The sequence below is a fragment of the Salarias fasciatus genome, chromosome 15 (genome assembly GCF_902148845.1).
Source record: "Salarias fasciatus chromosome 15, fSalaFa1.1, whole genome shotgun sequence".
In the NCBI taxonomy this organism is placed as follows: Eukaryota; Metazoa; Chordata; class Actinopteri; order Blenniiformes; family Blenniidae; genus Salarias; species Salarias fasciatus.
Window position 1 is genome coordinate 12960386 of NC_043759.1, and position 22855 is coordinate 12983240.

The 22855-nt window shown below is 41.9% G+C and overlaps 1 protein-coding gene across 1 annotated transcript; it reads right to left on the minus strand.

Moving 5' to 3' along the window:
* Positions 1 to 318: 318 nt before the first annotated feature.
* Positions 319 to 21182, minus strand: nudt14 (nudix (nucleoside diphosphate linked moiety X)-type motif 14). The gene is made up of 5 exons (XM_030110361.1): positions 21017 to 21182; positions 12033 to 12076; positions 8272 to 8336; positions 7417 to 7714; positions 319 to 6147 (listed from the first exon to the last, which is right to left on the minus strand). The coding sequence occupies exons 1-5, from the start codon at positions 21095 to 21097 to the stop codon at positions 5898 to 5900; spliced, it is 738 nt and encodes a 245-aa protein (XP_029966221.1). The 5' UTR covers positions 21098 to 21182; the 3' UTR covers positions 319 to 5897.
* Between the last annotated feature and the right edge of the window lie 1673 nt (positions 21183 to 22855).

Consider the following 22855-nt stretch of genomic DNA (forward strand, 5'->3'; position numbering starts at 1 on the left):
CTGGCTGAAAGCGAGAAGCCAGCTTTATATATATATATTTTTTTTTTTTATCAGGAAGCCCATCAAGATCAGGTTTGGAGAATTTACACTTGCTTTTGGCTTATCGGATTCTTTGCATGAATGTGTCGTCCCGTTTCCTGATCCTCATCTGGTTTGGCGGTATCTCGGCGATACGCATCGCGCAGGCTGCATATAATGGCCGCTGACAGATTGGTGTAAGCAGCGGAGAAGTGCGGGAGACGTCACGAATACGAGAGACGTCACGTGAAAACATACAGACAGAAGAGATCCGATAAAGATCACAAGACAAGAAAAAGAGACGTTTTGGGCAACAAACCCATTTTATTTCAACTTAATGCAGTTTTAATCCAACACATTTAGTGCACATGCAAAGTATCATATTTAAATATATACTGTATGTTTGTACCAAGTGTCATGTTTTTTGAAAGTTAAATATTTCAACATGTAGGTAATAAATTAACTTACCGGAACGTTACTAAAAACACTGCCCACAATGTATACACTTGTAATTAAGCTGAAAATACATGGTAAATTTGTAATTTTGCAATGTTCATATTTGTACTTTTTATTCAGAAAATAAATTTTGTTTAAAAACACAATTTCAGCATGAGACACGAGAAAGAAAAGAGAAACTCACAAGTAAACCTTTTTTCTTTTTTTTTTTAAAACGTCTTCACCATTGAACACAAAACGATCCCTCCACTTAAAGGTATTATGTGTAGGATTTTCGCTGAACGTCACACGAGCTAATAGAATAAACAGAAGTGCTACAACATAGAGTCACTATGAGCTGCCTGAAAGCAGCCATCATTCCTTCATGTTGCTTCTCAATATTCAGCTACCAGTCTGCTGATCCGAGAGGCAGAAGCCACCGATATCAAAATCAAAAAGTGCTTTTTTTTCAATCGAGATATTTAGAAAAAGAGGGATATAGATCGGGTCAATAGTGGCGATGTCTGGACTGGAACATCCAGGGTTATCCAGATAGAATTTCACAGATATCACACCCTCTGTAAGTAGAGAATACTACACATAGCACCTTTAAAAAAAAAAATCATTTTCACCTTGAAATGATGCTCAGATAATAGAAAATACAGTAAGAAATTGTCAAACAGTGCACAAACCATGAACAAAAAAAAAAAAAAAAAAACCAAACAGAAAACAATCACATTTGAAGAAGCGATTACAGCATAGCCATGGGGGGAACAGCTAGAAAAACTCTGGTGGTGATGATTGAACCGCTGAGTCAGGAGCTGCTGAGAATCCGATATGTCGACGCCTTACGAGCAAGCGAGCGGACGCGAGATCTGTTTCCCGCGCGCCTGAGTGATGGAGGTAGAAATGCTTGGCTAATGGTTAAAATCCAGCATAGGCAAGAGCGAATCGATGGACTTGTTTACTCACCTCAGATGTTCTGCTTGGTTTAGTTGAGCTTTTTTTTTTTTTCTTTTTATGGCTTACAGAGGCACAGTCTGCAACCTCGCTCCCACCTGTCGAAAGCATGCTAAGATCTGGTTTGGAGGACAAGAGCGGAGCGGCGGCCGACGCCCTCGGGCTCGTGCACGGGCGCGAGACGTTCAGGGACAATTTTAAAACGTCAGTGCGCAATTTTAGGCTGGTTGCGATCGAATGAGCGAAGGTTTTGGATGACTTGAGGTCTATGAAATACACTTAATGATGTGAAAAAGCGCAAAGGATCGTGGTCCAGCAGAGTTGCGTCACACCGACAACACGTCAAACACTAGCAGAAGTGTAGAGAACGTTAAGTAACACCAAAAGTACCGTTCTTTAAATTGTTTGTGATCGTATTTGGTGAGGAGTTGCCTTCACACAGGAAAATCCTATAAATAGAAGGGCAGGAGGGTGTGCGTGACCTTTAACCTTGTGGTTACCGGCTCCTTCCCACACTGTTTCTGCGCTGTTAATATCACACTTAACTTGATATTCCGTTTGTTCACTGCCAGAAAATGCATTTAGATTTCATATTGTGCACAGCAAAAATGTGTGTGATTGTTAGAGAAATGCACAATTTATCTTCTTTTCATGGAGCCTTTCAATATGTTTGCTATTTAATGTGCAGTTCGGCACGTAATGCATGATGATCAGCGTATATCAAAAAACAAATAACTGTAAATACAAAACAAAATGCAGGTCACCGTGTGAGTTTAACTGCTGATTGACTGAAACTGGCCGAACCTGCTGAACTTGCAGCTGAACCGAACTCTAGCGACAGCCGAGTTTCAGCCGCAACGGCTTTTAGACGTTAAGAGTCGATCCGTCCCACTTTCCTGGTTGGCGAACGACATTCTGAGTGCCGCCGCTGCTCCTGTCCTCAAACGCTCCAGACTTTTGGATAATGGTTTAAGGTGTGGAAGCTTACCGACTGTTTACAGAAAGGTTCCTCCACTGCCGGTTCGCTCCAGACAGGCACAAAGTCACAGACTGGCCTTCGAGGTTTAAAATGGCTTTTGTTTAGAGTTGAACCAAATCAAAGACAAAGTGATTTTTTTTTTTTAGGGAAAACGCACAGATTTCTGACATTTGCCTTCCACTCTGAATAGCTCGCGGTTCACCCCGTACCTTCGAAATTGGGCAACAAATCATTCCGGTCGTGAGTCATTCTTAAAGGAATGTATTTTCCACGGTAATAGACAAGAGCAGATTTAATGGAAAACCGTCAGCACCATTGGAAATCTTTCAGCGAGGTTCCCCATCAGACAGATTCAGAGATCCACTCTGACCCCCTTCAGATATTTTCCAGATGTTTGAACAGAAGAAGTTGCAGAAAGTGACTGAGCTCAACCGTCAATTTACACAGAAAAACATTGAAGTTATTTCAGTGGCTTGTTATTACATTGTCAAGTGTGCTTAAGGAATATTATTCAAACAAATTGTGACAAATGCAGAGCATCCTGACCACTACTAAACCACCTCATGGTTTTTCCCAAGATGCTTTTCACATTTTCCCAGGAGGATTCCGATGCTGAGCTTGTGCGGACAGTTTGCATCAAAACTTCATGCTTTGTCGTCGTGGTTTGTATGCTCCTTTAATCCTGAGAATTTAGCATTCTTTAAAACCAACTTATGAAACAAAAGTCGAGCGTTTTGAGCTAAATTTACAATCGTGCATTTGTGTGGCAGAAGGAGAGCGCGGGTGAAAGGTGGAGATGAGTATGGCTTTCAAAGCTGTTCGTATATCTCTATGTAGTTTTGCGGTGTTGATTCCCAGATTTCTGGGAGAACTAAAACTTATTTCGGTTTTGTCAATGAAATAAAGCATTTTCTCTTGAACAGGCAGCCCAATTCCTAAAATGACGCTCGGTCTTTGAAAAGCAGTGCTGTGAGTTTCAGCGTTAACAAGCACGCACATCGAAACGTTTTATGGGGGGAAAAAAGTGAGCAGATGTTCACGTCTGATTGTCAGTTGTTGGTGCTCTGGAAGTCAGCGAGGACAAACTGCAGAGCACAACACACACTTATCTTAGAGAGGTGTTGATCCACCTGTGTGTGTTCATCATTAAGCTGTAGGTTATGGTGTTGCGTTACTCTAATTCTGATCTCATTAATACAAAGAAAAAATACCAAAAACACCTTTAAAGTCCAGCATCACTCGGACAGCGATTCATGAGGTCTTTAGCTGTTGGTTTTTCACTGGAAGCGTTTGGTTCCAGGTGTTTTGCAGCTGCATCATCAGGGCTTCGAGAGCAGAAAGTCAGAGGCTATGAATGAGATCTGTCGGTGTAGTTCGCTTCTTGTGCTGTGAGAATGTCGAAATCATGAGATGGGTCATTAGTTTTTAGATAAAGTACTGGCTTTCATTTAGTTTTTGCATATTTTAAACAGAACTACGGGGTGGGGGAGTCTCTTTCTACTTAATAAATATTAAAATGAAGTACCAGCCCTTTCTGGATGAAGAAAAATACTGAGAAATATTGGGAACAGTAGAAACCTCTGTTTGCTGCTGTGAGGCGAGCTGTAAATGATCCTAAAATGTATTAATATGCTGGTCGTCATCGTATCCAGAGATCCACCCTGAACGAGACAAAAGATCGACCTATTTAGACCTGAGATTTTGGAGAGCTGCTGTCGAGATCGAGTTTGAGTGTGAACGATGGTCAGAAGCAAATCATTCAGATGGTTGTTAAGTTCGATTAAACATGGCCCTGAACTTTTCTTAATGTGTCCGAAATGGATTCCTAACATGTCGCCCACAAGATCGACTATAAAAATAGAGAAGTGCATTTTTTTATGGTGTCTTCTCTCTTGGTTATAAACTCCTCGTTAAGAGTCAAAGAGAAACTTGGAAACAGTTTCCACGTTTCGGGTCAGTCGCTACTACGATACAGGCTCGGGACACAGACAGAAACCCACTGCAGCGCCTCATATTCTTAATCTACATGTGACGAGACCATCGGGAACAGAAGCGAGTGCCTTTAGCCGGCTAACTCTTTTATCGGGATTGTGCTTGCATATGGTGATTTTGCTGAAAACGGAAATTAGGTCCTGCTGCTTCTGTGAAGGGAATTAGTCTTTCTGCTCATATGTTGGTGTGATTGCCCCTTATTAAAAAAAAAAACCAAAAACTTTGAGACGAAGTGAGAGCAGTCTTCAGTGACGGGGGGGGGTGAGGGTTTAACCTGGGGTACAGTGAGAAGTATTGCTTAAAGGCTGTGGATCAGAGAACTCAAGTGAGGCATGCCCGAACGCCTCCGTCATAACAAGGCCCCACAGTTGACTAGCATAGTTTTTGCATTACTGGATCATGGATTAAAGGAATACGCCACTGTTTTTTTTTTTTTTCACCTTCGTGGATTCATCTTTGATTAGCTGATGAAATGAACCGACACATAAAAGGAAAGATGGTGTGCAGGAAACATGATCACGCTGATATATTAGCAAACAGAGGCTGTGCGGCGGTACACTGCTGGTTAGCACTGTAACCTAATGCCATTTAACTCCGATGGATGGAAAAGGTGGGTCTGATAATGATTTGTTCTAATAATGTAACATCAGATCTCTTAGAATTTATCTAAATTCTAAAAATCATGAATACAAATTCTAATGTAACTAATAAATACTAGGTTATGAATGCTGGTTATTATTATATACGTGTTCATCAAGTTGAGGATATTCCACAATCTCTGTGAGCAAATTATTTAAACATCCATCTGAAATATTGGAATATTTATTGAGTAAGAAAGTCAAAATATATTTGAAATTTCACATTAACCATAAAAACAATGGTCACATTTTGCTGTACTTACAATAATTATGAAACTAATACTACAATTTAGCACTTGAGGCCAATTTGGATGAAAAGAAACATAAAAAATGTAACGACGCTGAACTGATAGTCAAAGTAATTTTCGTGCACAAGTGTTTTTCAGTCTTCTTCAGGTGATACTGTCTCTTGAAGGTGACGTTAAAAAAGATTACATTAAAAAGCAGTGGCGTATCCCTTTAATTAAGGGCAGGCAAATGAAATCAGTGATATGCAGCCATTTCAAAGAAATGACACACTAAACTAAATGATCAGCATAGAATATAAAAAAAATATATATATTAAGTAGAGAAAAAGTGCCAGTGACAACCAGCTATGGCAAAATTTGTTTGAATCAAAAGTCGTGAGACCACATGAAACGAAAAGACAAACAAAAAGAAAACGTCTGCAGACAAAAACGTAACGATACCAGTCGGGAACGGGACGAGGCGCCGCGCGCTTTCGCCGTGTACCGATAAGCAAAGAAGGCATTACAGGACGAAGAACCATCGGGGGGGGGGGGGGGGGGGGGAGCGGTGGACAGAGTGGATGTGCTGGGCCAGTGTTTCGATTGAATTTGGAATAAATGATAGAAAGAGGCGTTGGATAAGACTAGTTACACGTTGGTGGAGATCTTGTACTTGGGAGACATGTTATTGTGGAACCAGATGAAGCTAAAAATGACGCCCATGGTTTTGGGGATGCGCTCGTTGTAGGCGAACGTCATGGCCTCGTGCAGCGGGACCTTGACCACCTCGATCAGCTCGCCCTCCCGCGGCTCGCCTCCGCCCGCGCTCACGCAGTTGTCGTCCGACACCTCGGCGTAGAACATGGTCTGCTTTGCGCCCGTTACGCCGACGCCTGACCTGCGGAGGAGGAAAAAGAAGAAAAAGACAGATTGAAAACAAGCGACGGGGGATTGCGGGCACGGGATTCATTTCCCTTCTCTGCTGCTTTGCCCTGGAGCTGCCTTCCATTAGCAGGTTCGGCACCTCAGAAACACCCTCATAGGTGTTATGGGGGTTAAGGTGATACCTATCTGCACAATATGAGCAGCCCACACATAACAAAGGACGCAGACGACACCAACAAAGCGGAGCGGCGTGCCCGAGTCTGAATCAAAAGCGTGCTTATGAGAGCCGTCAGTCAGAGCCGTCCAGCTGCCGCGGGGCGATGGGGGACGCGCCGTCTCCCGGCTCTTTCAGCGCCTCCGTCAAAATCTAGATGGCGAACATCAAGCTGACGGAGACAGATGGTCTGACTGAAGGCTGGCTCGGGCTCACTTACATAACCTGCAGTTTATTTCAGAACGTCTTAGGAATATTAGCAGAAAGATTCATCAACAGCAAACATCACACACTTTATATTGCGTTTTTAGAATTACCATCAGGTACTTGAACTGCAAGTAACATAAGACATCAGCCATTTTCATAATAACTCCTTGGCAGATGCAGAATTGAAACTACTCTTCATAGTAATACTAGTTTTACTTTCATGCACCACTTTCTTTCAAATCAATATATAAAATTCCTCCTGTTTAACACTGACGGTGCAGTTTCACAGTAATGACATTATTAGCAGCTAAACGGAGGTATGGTTGTGAGCTGGACTGCAGAATGTCACTCTCCAGTGAATCAGAGGTGAAGGCTGCTGCCACGCAACTCAACACACAAGAATACTATTATCTTGGATGTCATCTACTAAGCCACCACTACCTTGAGAAAATAAACTAAGCAAACTAAGAATGGAGTCGTTGTGGTAGCTTTTACGTACAAGGAAAAAGTCTGGGTGAAAAAAAAAAAAAGAAAGACTGAGAATGAGGGCAGAGATTTTGCCTCCTTGCGATTCATTCACAAACAAATATCAGTTATTTCTGTGTATTCTGAGTATTTCAAAGAAGCTCAGAAATTATAAATGAAAATCACAGAAAATAGGACAGGAGGAGTTGTGTCCCTTAATTGTTCGGGGACGAGAAAATCCAGTGGGAGTGATGAAGCAGATTTATAGAAGATAATGAAAAACCGTGTAGCGATGAGACGAAGGGGCTGAGCTGAAAGACGGCGACGGCAAGTGTCACAAATTTCAACCTCCGAACAAGAGCGACCCCAGCGGACGCCGTGCGAGGAGCTACTGACCGGTAGGAGGTGATCCTCTTCAGCTTGGAAGCGGGTACGTCGTAGCCGCACTCCTCCAGCACCTCCTGCCGAGCGATCTCCTCCAGCGAGAGGTCGGGTTTGTCCACCAGGCCGGCGCAGAGCTCGTAGGTGACGCCCGCCGACGCCGGGGGCCACTGGGAAGAGCTGTCCCCCTCCGGGGCCGGCTGCTGGCCCTCCTGAGCCTCGGCGGCCGCGGCCTCGGCGGCGCCCTCCTCGGGCTTCTCCGCTGACTGAGGCGGCTGCGTCTTCGCCTTTTCCCACTCGCACATGTACACGGCTAGCAGCGCAAGAGACGACAAGAGCATTACATGGCTGGGTGAAAAGAGCAGACCCCAAGAGTCAGTGATTCTTTAGGACTATCGGCTCCGTTTCCACGCATTTCACAAAACCAACAATGAATATATTATCGTTACTGATAAAAATATCAGCGGCGGGGTTCATTTTTTTAAATCAAATCTCATTGTAGCTGTGCACAAACTGATTTCTTTCAGATAAGAGACGTTCTTTGACAATGGCAATAAGTAAAGGCAGGAAAAAAAGAAATCAATGCCCAGACTTCCTTGAATTTAGCACACGGCGATGTGGGACAGTCCCTGGCGACTTTTAACAAAGGAGGTTAGGCTGCTTTGTAATGGGGCCTCTTACAGTCTATTTATGAGTCCGCATTGTTGCTAAGATCCAGTTGAACAAATAGGGCCCGTAACGCACTGTTCTGGCAGAGAAAGTGCCCAGAGGAAGTGCAACAATCTAGATCGACGGCGGTGACAAGAGGGAAAAACGTGTAAACTGTGTTAAAAGCGGCGCTGGGCCGCTGCTCGGAAAATGTGAACCAACCTGGACGGAACTGCTTGACGAGGACAAAACAGTGTGAGGTGGTGTTGAAGATCAGCACGGATACACTGAGGAGAGGAGGAGGAGGAGACACAGGATCAATACGGGATAGACATGAGCAGACATCTGTCACAGTCGACTCTCCATCCATCCATCCGTCTGAACCAGCTGAACAAGTCACATCTTTTATTTTGCTCCTGAAACATTGAAGATCTTTAATCTTAGAATCTTTGCGAGGCTGTTAATTTTAACATCTTGTGAGGAAAGACTGACAGTTTGAACACCGCCATTTAAAAACGCATTGAGCAGAAAACAAAAGGGGAAAACCATTTTAGGATGACTGCACAGATTTCACTGCTAACTCCAGAACATCGCCCAATAACAACACAGTGCGTCACCGAGCGTCTTTGTATTCGACATTTCCTGTCGCGAAGGACTAAAAATAAAATGACACTCAAATGACTAAAAATAAAACACTGCTTAAATGAACAATTTCCGAAACTAAGAGGGTCACATAATTGTAGATATTCACGACTCTGAACAAGCCGGATATGGAGATAACGGAGGAAGGTCAGTGTGATATGATTTGCCGCTGGCACCCATTAAGCTGTATATGCACAGGTGGGTCACTGCTGTGTGTGTGTGTGTGTGTGTGTGTGTGTGTGTGTGTGTGTGTGTGTGTGTGTGTGTGTGTGACTGCTGTGGAGACTGGAGGCCCCGGCTCTGTGTTGGGAAAGCGGATGCGTCTGAGGCGGCAGGAAGCCCTGCCCTGTCTTTCCCATGGTAAAAGGGAACAAGGAGATTGCTGTTACAAAGTCTGGCTGCAGCCGTCGGACGGATCCTGATGGAAGCTCGGGTTTTCAGCCTTATCAAACATATATGCGGCTCCACATATTTCAAAAACATGATGGTGTCAGCAGGGCTATTTTATCTGGACTGTCACACTTAATGGAATCATGTTAAAATTCAGGTCCCACACTCCACCATGGAGCATCGTTTTCAATAATCCTCTTAGAGACAATCGACTTTTCACCAACAGTTTCTTAATTGCATTGTGACTTGTGTGGTGGAGGAGGAGGAGGATCTCGGACTGGCTGCTCTGTCAGTCTAGGAGACTCATTTTTGCAAATAGGATGTGATCTAACTGTTGAACACCAACTTTTCCATGTTTCCTCAGTCGTTCATCAACACATTTCATTGAAATCCTACTTCTCTTCTTTGAATCCTTAAACTGATTTGAAGTCTGAACAACCATTTGGTTTGAATCAATTAGAAGAAATAAAAAATAAAATTGAAGATAACAGTGCTAGTTCAAAAATATTAGTTGACTGAACATTTTGATTTAGTCAAAACAGCTTAGATTCTTATGTGTCACAATCACTGATATCAATAAAAGACCATTTCCATCTTTACTCCAACTTCAAATGAGATTTTACAACTTTAAAATATTAGGTTGATCAAACCCTCAGCAAGATTTTTGTCATCTTTACTTACTAATCTTAATTAACTGGTTTGGTCAGCAGTGGCCTCGAGTTTAGGGGTCAAGGGCGAGGAGAAGTCATTTCCCCAAGGGAAATAAAACAAGTGAAAATCATTCAAAATTTAAAACAAGCCATCTGTTCAGTGTCGACTGACTGATTCATAAATCAGATTACATTTTTAATCATTTACAAATGATCTAGTTTGACAGCAGATACTGTAATAGCAGCTGGTATGGAGGGTAAATATTAAAATTGCATCTCTCAACTGTTTTAATACACTGATGCTTATTCGGACTGTGTTCTCAATAACTAACTACAGAGCTGCAACAATAAAACTAATAACAATAAAATGAATTCTGTCTTTTCTGTAAAGGAGTCACGATCAAATTCAGGGCATTAAAAAGCAGAAATGATGTGAGTGAAGAAGAGAATCTCATCGGGGTAATGTTACAGCTGTAGAACCCGAGTGTGGAGGAGATAATATGGAAGATCTGGATGAAAAGTGGGACACGTGAGCCTCGGGCATGGGAGTCGTCCCTTGTGGCAGAGAGGTCCGGGTCTCCCAGTGTTGTTACGCACTTCTACAGCTCTTCCTCTGCTTCGCTTAAACCAAGAAGTGAGCTAAACGGGCACTCAGGACTTTTCATGCATGGTTAGGCTTTCTCGGCGGGGCTTCTGGCTGAGCGGCGGGACAACTGGGTTACGGCAGCTGGATGAAGGGCACGGCTGAGGTGACTGCTGGCATCGAGATATTATTAACAGGCCCGGGTCCCACAAGGAAGGAACCGAGTTAAGTGCTGTATGATCCAAGTTCTGAGGTCGTGACACGGGACACAACCGAAAATGTCCATTTCTATTTTCGGTTTCCATGAGTCCAGCATAAAATACCATTAGTTAATCCTCCTTTTCACCCTTCAAATAAAAGAGTCTCCAAACCTAATCGATGCATCTTTTATTTTATTTTTTGGCACTTTTTTATTGCAATAATCCTTACCCAACTCACTAAACAGTGTTTGAGATAAACACTCAACACATATAGTGAAATAAATAATAAAGTCATTGGAGATCACAAATCAGTCAACATGTGTTTTTGTAGTTTTGGGGATTCTGTGTTTTGGTTGCTCTGCAGACACTGAAGGTGCCAAGAGACTGCTGCTCGGCCTCTTCGCGTATAAATGTGAAGGGTAGGAGCGTTGTCCAGATAAGTGGCCGTTAATGGAGCATGTTGGGCCGTTGGGGAGAAGGTCAAGACCTCCAAGTGGAAGGTAATGGCAAATCCCATGGCAAATTCTGCTCTTCAGGTGGGGGGGGGGCTTGTCATCCCAGTGGAGTGTTTGACTACCTGAAGTGAAAGGCACGGATTTGACAATTGAGATGTTTTGGATTTATCCAACCAGAAAAAGACTGTACAACATGTATGAATATTCTGACGCTGATAGCCAGCTGATTGGAAACGGGACGTCACTATCTTGAGAAACCAGAGCCAAGTCTCACTGGCCGGCCTTTAAATCCAGATGCCCGGCTCCCACAAATCTGCGATTCACATTTGACCCCGAGATCTCCTAAAACGGTACCAAGCAATGAGCGGCCGGCTTGATTCCTGCTGAGAAGAAAATGTTACGCACACTTTCACAAAAATGCAAAACAACCCCGGGCCCATTCGGCACACGCAAAGGAAGGAATAACATCTTGGCAGAGTTTCCACCTGGAGAAGAGCTACACGTTCCCATGGGATTCCTCCTTTCGGAAATACAGGATTTGAGCTTTACTGTTTTTCTCTTGGTGGTACTATTTTTCATGAGGGGGTCAGTAGAGGAGGGAAGAAGGCTCAAATAACCTGAGACCTACCTCAGGGCATTATAGTGCGCTGAGAGGGGAGGAACTGGGGCTTTGACACAGATGTGTGATGTTCCTCTTACAGTTGCCCCCCCGTGAAGCTCGGACATTTACAGCCAAAACAACACGGCTTCAGTTCCCACGGAAAAAAGGCCTGTGTCGACTGACCATCCCAAAAATAATCAATGTGTCCTTATGTGTGCAGAATGTTCAGCAATGTCATATTTTGCTGGAGGTGGCAGTAGTGAGATTTCAGACAGTTGGTGTTTTCCTGATGTGAGCATGTGAATGTTTGCAGACGTTTATCATGTGAAGCAGCCGCAGAGGGCCTCATGTTCAAGCCTCATCTGTACAGTGTGCTGCCATCATGTTGGGTAATTAGTTAAACAGCAAGCTTTAGCATCGCCGTTTATGTGTGCCACATAAGTCATGTATCTAACACTTTACCTGTCATGGGTTCGCATGAAGTCCCAGGATTTCTTTGTGCCATTCTGTGAAGAAAGAGGACAAAAATGAGAAGCATTCATAAACTAAGGAATCTTTATTTTCACAACATGAGACTACAGTTTGCATCACGACCACCATCCGTCCTCCTTAACATGATTGCTGCAAAGAGAACAGTTTTTAGCAGCTACTCTAATGTTATGTTCATTATTTTTTCTATTCTCGTGGTTTCATTCTTCAAGAACGCTACAGCTTTAATCGTAGCTTGCAGTAGCAGCGAGGGACTCCTGAATAACAACTACTGAAACACGTCCTTCAGTTACACAAATCAACAACAGAGGCCGTTGTGTTCCAATGCCCCGTGGTCACATCAACACATCAACAGGATGTCCAACTGAATACTCCTTCAGAGAATTTCCTGCAGCATAATTACAATCAAACTGCCAAGTTGGTGCGCGACCTTCATAAAAAAAGGAAAACCGAAAGGACCACGGCCTTCAGATGACTTCAAAATGGCTGACTGTGGGGTTCGTGCTTGAGTATCTTGCAGAAGAGCATGAAGGAAGAATGAAGCAGTCGTCCTGATAGTCCAGTCTGTTTACATGCAGGCTGAACAAACCAAAGCAATGACAGGTCGGGACATGCAGTCCAATTAAACCTCAATAATTCATAGCTTCATTTCACGCCGACTTAATAAAAAAGCTGCCAAATGCCGACCGTCCACTGATGTGTGAACGCCTGCGGTGTTGGTGTCATTTGCACTGCAAACAAGCTGGAGCTCTCAGCTCTCACCAATCTCTATTAGATGCCCTATACCTAAAATCAGTAAAATCAGTTTTTTTTGTGTGTAGATGGCGTTTAGAGTCTTTTTAGCGACAACCTTTAGGGTTACAAGGTTTGAAGTTTACAACCTCATAAAAACGAGCCATGCAGTGACAATGCCAAGGTTGATGCCACTTTGGAACGGCGCACAGTGAAGAAAATAGAAAACAAGCCGCACAACTTAGTTCCTAAATATTCAGTTTGGATACCACATCCGTGCGCGTCAGTTTGGCGTATACAGTAGTACTCCTCTCTCCACACTGCTTTATAAATATGGTAAAGTTGGCCTACATTTTCAATGCCTGAGGAAATATGGCCTTGATTCAAATTTAGGCTACACCTCCTCTCCGCCCACGAGCTCCTTTAAACATAGAGGTGACAACTTCAATAGCTGTGTGTGTGTGTGTGTGTGTGTGTGTGTGTGTGTGTGTGTGTGTGTGTGTGTGTGTGTGTGTGTGTGTGTGTGTGAGTGTTCTGCTGCAAATTCAGTGCCTCCCAAGAACAGGGATTGGGCTCAAACAGCCAGATACTTGGATTAATTGAATTAAACTACATAATATCTGAATGTGTCATTTTAAAATTCCTCTCTGAAACAAATGTGTTCAAGAAGATCAATCACAATTTATTGAGGATGTGGGAGTTTCTTTCTTTTCCAAATGTTCCTCATTCATCACTTATATCAGAAATTATATGAGTACATCAGAAAGGTAAGGAAATGCACCGATCACTTCACATAGTGGGTCTTTAAAATCAATTTTTTTTTTACTTAAAGTTTGAAATTACAGTAATGATAATAAAAATAGCAGCAAATCCGTTAAGTAAGCATTTCAGGAGGTATTTATAGTCGATGTTGTGTTTTCTGATTTGCTTATTTAAAGATAAGACGAACGACTCAGCAGAGCAGTCAAAACCCTCTTCAAACTCATCTCACAAATGGCTGAAAGTCTGGCACACGACCAAACAGGTCATGGTCCAACGACTTTAATGTGAAGCCAAGCTGGCGTAATGCTGTTCATGCAACATTAACTACCTTGTTGAGGGGTGAAATGAGAGCATGAAACATTTGTGTACATTCAGTTACGGCGCTCCTATACTGTAGTCTTCATGTAGAGCATCAACCTGGAATAAAGCCGCCTCTCGTTTGTACTCACCTCTGAAAAATCAGTGCTATTAATTCAAATTGCTTCAGAAGATTTCTTAATTTCACTTAATTACCACAGTGTGAGAAAGTTATTCATTAAACAATTTTTGTTACTAAAAATGTGCTTTTGATGCTGCTCAATGAATTCTCATCGTTTCTAGAATTTAAAAAAAGGCAGTTTAACTAAATCTACGATACAGCTGCTGTCAAGATATACGAAGAACTGAAAATTACCGTACTAAACAAAAAAAGAAACATTGGAACATTCACTAGAGACAGTATCTACAGTGAACATCATAAGAAAATACATTGAATATTCTGAGAGGCTTGTATAACTTCTCAAAGAATTTATAATGGAATAAATCATTTTGAGAGGCAGCTTTCAAAATAAAATAAAGACAATAAAACATTTCAAAGTCCTAATTTACAAAGATGATCATTTACTTTGAAAGGTTTGCATGAATGTTATGAAGGTGAAATAAAACTGGAAAAACTTGAGAGGAGAAGATACTAGAAAGCACTACCAGCGTCGTTTTCACGCAGCATGCTCCGGCTGCACTGCTGACAGTCTTCGGCTGTTAATTACTCACAAAAAAAAAACTTCCTGTCAGCAAAGTGTGCATCTATCATACACACCACCATTCCTGCATGAGGTCAAGCCAGCAGCGCCCTTTTCACTTTTTACTTGGTGAAAGCAAAACCAGTGTGAAGGCGTGTGTGTGTGTGTGCGTGTGATAAATCATTTGTCGTGACAGAGGCAGGCTCACGTGGCTCTCTGCTTTGTAAAGACTGCTTACTGAATAATACATGAGGGAGATCATTTTTCCTGCCACTGAACCCGGCACAGGTAACTGGGAGGGTATCTGCACAGGTAAAAGATGAGCGAAGCGTGCACATTCACCGTGCACTGCGTCGCCATTCGCAATCTACAAGGAAACGTATCTAAACAACTGTGTTGGCGGAAGAGCGCAACAAAAAATAAGGCAAGAACTTCTGTGAAATTCTAAAAATGATAAAATGATGTAATCTAGTCTCTGGAGCACATCGTAGGATAATTGAAACTGTCATCTGCATACAGACACACTACCAAATGATCAAATTATGTGGCCAAGTGGTAGCATGTACTTGGAAAAAAAAAACACTCAAAAAAAAAAAAAAAAATATATAAAAGGAGCGCCAAGAACAAACAGAGCATCGTAGCCATGTGAGCCAAGTTTGTAATAAAGTAAAACGACCATCACCAAGTTGGCCATTAAACTACACAATAGACATTGAAGAAGTGAAAACCACTTTCCAGTCAAAAGAAACTAAAATTCCTCATCAAACTAATCCGTGAGTTTTGAGTCGATACTCTAGAGAAAATTCCAAGTAACTACAACAAAGAAGTTCATAAGAAATCTGTGATCACTGACTGCTGGAGGACAGATTTCTAAGGTTTGATCAAGCATCAGCTGCAGAGAGAATATTCATGACTGCACAGTTTAACATTAAGTAGTTGTTTATGTTCTGTATATAACCGATTAACTTGAGACAACAATGTCTCAATGACGTCAGCTCAAAGTGAAAATAAAAGGAAACCAGTCGTGTTGTGAATTAAACAGTAATGCACCATCGCTCACACCGATTCCAGCACATATATTGATCTAAGTCTCATAGCTTTCACCATTTCATTTGGTCAACCATACTGACTCAATCACAGCCAATTACTGCTTATAATAAAACCCAGAATACATGCTAATGTCATCCACCGTATCAGTGGAAAAAGTTTGAAACTAGCACACGAGCTAGTGACCATCTTGTTCAGAGGCTGGTGTCTTCACAGCAACTCACCACCAGTTTGGCAGTCGTTGATGTTTATAACACCACAGGAAAAAAAAAATTGCTTGCTTCTCTTCCAAAAACCACGCACTGTACGAGGTAAAACCACTTAGTGTGAATGTGTCCACACACACACACAGACACACAGACAAGTATCCTGTCAGCGCTCACACAGATGGTGGGGTTCCCCTCATTACTCGGGCCACTTGCTGAGAGCGGGGGGGTGGGGACAGCTTGAATGGCCCAGGGGAGATGGAGAATCATGGCCGACATGGATTACGACAGAGAGATTAGCCCATGGGGAGAGAGAGAGAGAGAGAGAGAGGGAGAGGCAGACAGAGAGAGAGGAAGGGAAGCCAGGGCAGGCAGGCGACGCAGGACCTTGAAATTAATGTGGTCCCTCTGGCTTTGGGCATCAGAATTGACGGGCTCCCGCGTGAAAGGCTATTGTATGGAGGGATGTATGGTCTTGATCTTTTAGGTGCTTAAAGTCTAATAACCATTACACACACCTCCTGCACTGGCTATACTATAAAGCTGGCAGCTGCAGCAGGAGGAGAGAAAAAAAAAAAATCAACCACCATCCTCAAATATAATAGCACTCATTGAATCTCAACATGTGCTCTCCATTTTTGGGGGATTTTTTTTTTTCTCCTCTCGCTCTCCTGAATTTACCTTCAACTCTCTTCTCACCAGCCACAACAAAGACTCCAGAGCTATAATATGCGCATTACATCCAGTGAACTCATGGTCAATAGTGTTTTACAAGTGACAATAATAAAAGCACCTGCACCTGCGTGAGTTCACCGTCCAGCAGCGACGATAATACGCCGCGTGAAAGAGCCTGGATGAGCGGGCGCCGTCTCAAGGATGCACCCTTTGAGCACACGTCGAGTGATTGTGTCCTCGATCCAGATCTACACACGGCACATGTCAGAGTCTCTTCAGTTTCAGACATACGTATGCTTTGACATCAGGCGTGCCATTAAAGCACTTCATCTATTCATTAAAGGCGCTCGCTATAAGCAATGGAAGTGAATAACCCAGTACAAGTACGTATACGCACTCCACATTTGGGATGTTTAGGAACACCCTGCTTTTACTAATTAATAATATATAACCACTACTGCCCATGAAGAATTTCAATCTGTCTTTAATCGTGTGTTTCTTTGATTACTTTGGTAAAACAGAGCCTCTTGGGTACTTTTCACACGTGGACAGTTCCATCCTTGTTAACTGTGTCTATCATCATTTAAAAACAATGCAATTTATTCTCCATTACTGTTATCCCTACAAAACAGTGGATGCTGAGGATTGTTTATAAATCACATACTTTAGTTTTCCTTTAATCACCGCTTGGAATTCATAATTCAATTTAACCATTCAAGCGATAGATTTTTGTCAATATTGATGCAACTCCACTGACGGCAGATGACTCATCGAAGCGAAGCTCCACCGGGCCCTAAATTACACTCCAACGATCTTCTCACCACCTACTTCACGTAAATATACTCATTCAAGTCTTGCCAGTCACTTAATTGCTGTGAAACAGGCTCAAGCCGATAAATTACCACTCATGCGAGTAAATCAGAATTTCAAGATGATCGCAGATCCCGTAATCGCTGAAGGAGTGAGGGGCCACTTACTGAAAGCTACACACAGTAAATAATCCCAGATGAATAATTCAGATCATTATAATACATAAATGGACGGTAATTACCCCACAACTTGTGATTCGACATCAGCGTAAGGCGACCGAGATAAGAGGGGCTTCCCAGAGTCAACGAGGGACAATCACCTGCTTTGTAGAGGAGGCCGGAGAGACGGGACAAAACACTAATAAACACTAACGATGCAGACAGCCTCCTGCACATGACATTATCTGCTTGTAGGGTGTGTGTGTGTGTGTGTCTCTGAGAGTAAGGAGATTTCAGTACGGGAGCAGTGGCTGAGCTGCAGATGTACCAAATGGACATAAAAGGGAGAGATGCTCCCTCAGACTGATTGGAGAGCCTTTGTGAGGAGTCCCAGCTCGGCCCCAGCCCCTCCTAAGCCGCAGACGAGAGACGACGGGGGGATAAAAGGCCGGACAGCACCAAGAAAGAGCGCGGCAGAGAGAGAGTCCGGATTCGACTCTTTTGTTGTCCATCTGCTGCGTTTCGCTGTTCCACCATCCTGACGAGCTTAACCCCCCCCCCCTGCACCGACACAGGTGTAAAACCCAAATGGGACGACCTCCTGACTGAGTTCCCCTCCACACGAGTGCAACGCCACTTGAGTTGTCTGATTACAACGAAAGCAACGCTACAATGGAGCTCCTGTACTTATAACCTCACCAGTCAACGATCCTTTATGCTGCCTCACCGCAGGAGCAAATTACAAACTATTTAATACTCAGTTGCTTCTGGGACAAAGCAAGCATCGTCCTTGTAAGTTTTTTTTGAACAGTGAGGGACACAAATCCTCCAGGAGATGAATGAGAACTCCAATTATCATAGAAATACATTATTTCCATGTTGGATGCATCGATCAAGTCCCTTGTTTGCGAGAATGATGTGTCGTTCTCTGATTAGAGGACGTGATATTTGTGGGCGATTTCAGACACCAAATAGCAAATACAAATACAAAAAGAGTACAAAGTTGATCCAATAAAAAGGATGTGCGTGAGAGAGAATGTGAGAGGTTTTAAGGTATTTCATATTCTTAATCACTTAAGATTCATAATTGGTTGATTTTATGTATTTCTTTCATTTCCTAATGTAATTCTTAGTTAAGCACTGTCAGCTGCATTGTGACTGAATGGCGCTCTTTCAAATTAACTGGCTTTGCCTATTGTAATTACGGCAAGAAAAAATTAAACCGTAGCTACATATCCAGCTAATGGTGTGCTTTAGCTGATTTGCAGCTCGACAAAAAGAAACATTTCAAATCATGTCAGTTTCTTAAAAAGAAGAAAGAAAAAAACAAGTTGTGGTTTTCCCATTGGTCACACAGTAACTGTGGGCAGTCGTGTTGAAAATGGAACATGAGTCTCTCAAGTTGCCTCTTTGAACTGTAAATGTGACTGTATGTGATTAGACGGGCATGCTGTATACTGTCAAAAAAACAACAACAACCTGTCAGTATTTCAGCTGTTTCTGTGCGTTAATATTGAGCAGCACCAAATCTTTTGCAGTACAGTCGTCATCCAGCTTTTGCAGAATCCATCTCTAAAAGCTCAGCAACAAAGACTCTGCACAAATATTTTGAAATCTAAAAATAAATTCATCCTGGACTGCAGCCGGTGTTTTGGTAAGGAAGCATCTCTCACTTTGCTGGGGACCATCAGGACGCACAGTCATCACACTTTCTTTTATGTCAGCGGCCGGACTATTATTGTAGCGCATTAATACAAAAAATCACACAAACAAAGCAACTAAATATAATCATTAGGGAGGTTTTGGGGTCATAATTTCACTGCCTTTTAATACCAATGCACACATTCAGTTTTTAACTGGAAAACAGCGACACAACTAATCGGGGACTGACAGCTTTTACACTTCAAATGAGATTTCAGTCACTGTTGATCCACTCTGCCCGCCCTATTTATCACAATGACCTGAATAAGAGGCTAAAAATGGAAATGTGAGTGAGTGGATGGATGGATAGATGAATGGATAGATGGATGGATGGATGCTGTCTATGCTTGTATTCACAATGTCTTAAAAAAAAATCCCATGCAATTAGAAATAGCTACGTAGAATTCCAAACCAGACCTGTAGCCCTTTGCAATGTGTGCTCCATGCAGGAGAAAGGTGGAGCTCGTCTCACAGGAAGTAGGAGAGTACTTGTGATGGAACAAAAAAAAAACAAAAAAAAAACAACAACTGCTGTCTAAACTTGAAACTTGCAACCTGAAACATCACACTTATGACCACGAAGTAATGCCCTGTGAGCGACCAGCCAAAAACATCAGTACCAGAACTTAAAAGTTAATGGATTCCAAGGGACACACATGTCAGTGGGAATGAGATTACTGAACGATCAGTTGCTTTTAAACACTTCTTGTATCCATCAGTCATTAAGCATAAGTTACAGCAGATTTACACCAAAAAGTATAATTTCAAATGAAGTATCTCCTTAACTGTGCCTTTGCACTTCTTCTTGGAAAGCAAATTTTTGATTTTAAAGTCTGACTTAAAAGGAAGTGGCTAAAAAATGAATTCAGTGATAGAAAACAAGCCAGAACATATCACACAGCCTGTCATGCACATCATGAGCTGCTCCAAATTGACTTGGTATGAGCACAAGGCTCATTTACAGGAGCTTAAAAAAACAACAAATGCAGACAAACAAAAAAATAAATAATACAGCCATCCATTAATCGTTGGAACAACACTGAATTATTCCCTACTGGTTTCTAAGTGAAAAGCAGCATTTGCAGAAATAAACAGCTGTCAGTGTGACAGGTAAAGTATGATGCTCTGGTGTGTTTTTAAAAATAGAAGCACAATGCTGCCAACAATTACAAACATTCATAAGACAATAACACTAATGATTCCTCTTGTTCATGTATCACATCATGCAGGGACAAGCAAAAGAAGTTGATGTAAAATGCATTTGGGTTTCATGTCATTATACTGAAAGACTTTTGAATCACGTTAAAAAAATATGCAATAATTAAGAAAAGATCAAATATTTGTGTTTTCTGCTGAAGATCTGAACACCATTTAAACAATATTTCATACGAAATGACTCTAATCCAGAGGGAGCATGAACTGTGAGGACCTCCGACCTTTCCCCACTAACCAGTTAAGATCAACAAGTATCACCTGCTCTCACAATCCACAGAGAAACACCACGTGCTGTCGCATTTCTGTGGTAAAGCTGGTCATCTCCACCACCTGACAGTAATACAAAACATGTGCTGTCATTAACGTGATGCTCTGCAGCAGGCTATCGTTAGCGTGTTAGCTCAGAGTTAGCTTAGCTGCCCCAGGTTCACCTACAATACAAAGGGGGAAACCGTTAAAAAGGGCTGAGCGAAAAGACTCCAGTCACTGCAGGCTTTTCTTAAACGTGCTGAAACGGTGCAAGTCGCTGCTGTCACGGTTTGTGTTTAAGGTCAGCTCAGCCATCATGTTGTGCTAGCCTGCTAGCTGCAAAATGAATGGGGGGGTTGGGCTAGCCTCCAGCATCCTCCAGCCTCCTCTCACAAAGAACTCACCTGGTTGTAGTGCACCCTGAACGGCTTCAGGTAGTCGGACTCTGTGCACGGAACCACTTCAAAGTTATTAATCTCTTCCATGGTGGACACTTGGAGGTTGATTTGAGGGCTCACCGATGTCTGTCACCGCACACTGACAGTGAAGGAATGTCTACGGAAGCCTGGAGAGGACATGAGACCGACTGTGTGGATGCTCTGATTCAAGCATGTTAATGAGACAAAGGGAGATCAATTAGATAACCTAATGCACTGCATTATACTGGATAGAGTGCAATGTAATGTTACATGTATATCTGTGCATTCAGAATAAGGAGTAATATAACTGATGAACTACTTTTTGGTCCTTCTATCCTGTATAATAATAATAATAATAATAATAATAATAATAATAATAATAATAATAATAATAATAATAATAATTGTATTATAATTTTATAACAATAATAAGAATAGGAATAATAAAAAAATAAGAAAATCCTTGAATAGTTTAAGTTGAACTAATTCTGGGTGCTGGAGCTGATGCCATATGATGTATGAAGGCAGGACAAACACTGCAGAGGTTCCCCTTGTTTATTATTACATTATCTGCTTATTCTAACTGATATTGCCAACTGGTTTATCACTACACATATAGATATAGCCAATGACACAACTGATATCTGACTATTGTTTAAAAAAAAAACTATGCAAAAGGTGATTTTGATGATGTGCAAAGGTGATTTAAATTTTCATTATCCGAGAATCGTCCTCACAACAGTCAGGGTACACAACATAAGTTAATATTACACAGGAAGACAAACATGTTTAAGTGTGATTACATATGCCTGCACTTGATTGCCATGGTAAATTGTAAAATACAGTTCATATCAAAGACAGTCTCTGTGAGATGCCTTCATTTTATCATTGTGATGGGCAGAGTCAGACTCATAGTTTCTCAAAAGTTTCTCAAAACCTGCAATCTTTGAACAAGATATAGAGGTACTGTTTTGATGATGTTGGTCTTCTTTATTATCAAAATACTTGATTGCATATGCAAAAAGTCACATTCAGTGTTACATTTTAGTAGCTGTATAATTTACCTAACAACCCTCTATTGACAACAGTTCGTAAGATCATGTATTATTGCCTTTGAACCTGTCACACCTCCACCAGAGCCAGAAGGAAAACTGCATCAGAGCATGTGCAGATGATGTGGCAACAGTAGAAATGTTGCTCTAAGTCCTCCTTTTCCTTGTTTCACAATCACTGACCACCTCAAAAAGAGTGCCTCCTTCTTTCTAAAGCAGTCATCTCTTCTCTGCCTGCTCTTCCTGTGATCTGACCACTGCTTTCCCTCAATCTGGTGACTTCAGGGGTTCTGATCACTTGTTCTATGTATGATTCCAACTTTGAAATTGAAAGTAAGAGCCCTTTATACAGTAGAAAAGCTGCTGTAAGTCTTTTTTTTTTTTAATATGCAGATTTCAGGCATATCACTTTAAGCTTCATAATTTCATCACTTGGATTTCACCAGACTTGGATTAGAAAGTTATAGCTATTTCCAGTGGGATTTTACCATTATCATGAAAACATGGGGATGACTACACAGTAAGTTCAAAATATCATTTGCAATACGAACTCTTCAAACATTTTTATAGTATCAAAAATTTACAAAATTGATCTCATTCTATAAAACAGAACAGCTCTGATATATTGCATTTAATGTAACAGCTGCAACTATCATCCGACTCTAAATGTTAGAAGTTGGACTGTAACATGACAAACATGACTTAAACTTGCATAAAGCAAACCGAGCTCCTCCTCTCTTGAATGTTCTACACGTATCACATTATAAATAAA

Coding starts and splice junctions, on each gene's coding strand:
- nudt14 (XM_030110361.1), bottom strand. CDS start 21,097: ATGGAAGAGATTAATAACTTTGAAGTGGTTCCGTGCACAGAGTCCGAC. Junction 8,337..12,032: donor TTCATGCGAACCCATGACAG/GTAAAGTGTTAG, acceptor TCCTCTCCTCAG/TGTATCCGTGCTGATCTTCA. Junction 6,148..7,416: donor AAGAGGATCACCTCCTACCG/GTCAGTAGCTCC, acceptor CCTCCTCCGCAG/GTCAGGCGTCGGCGTAACGG.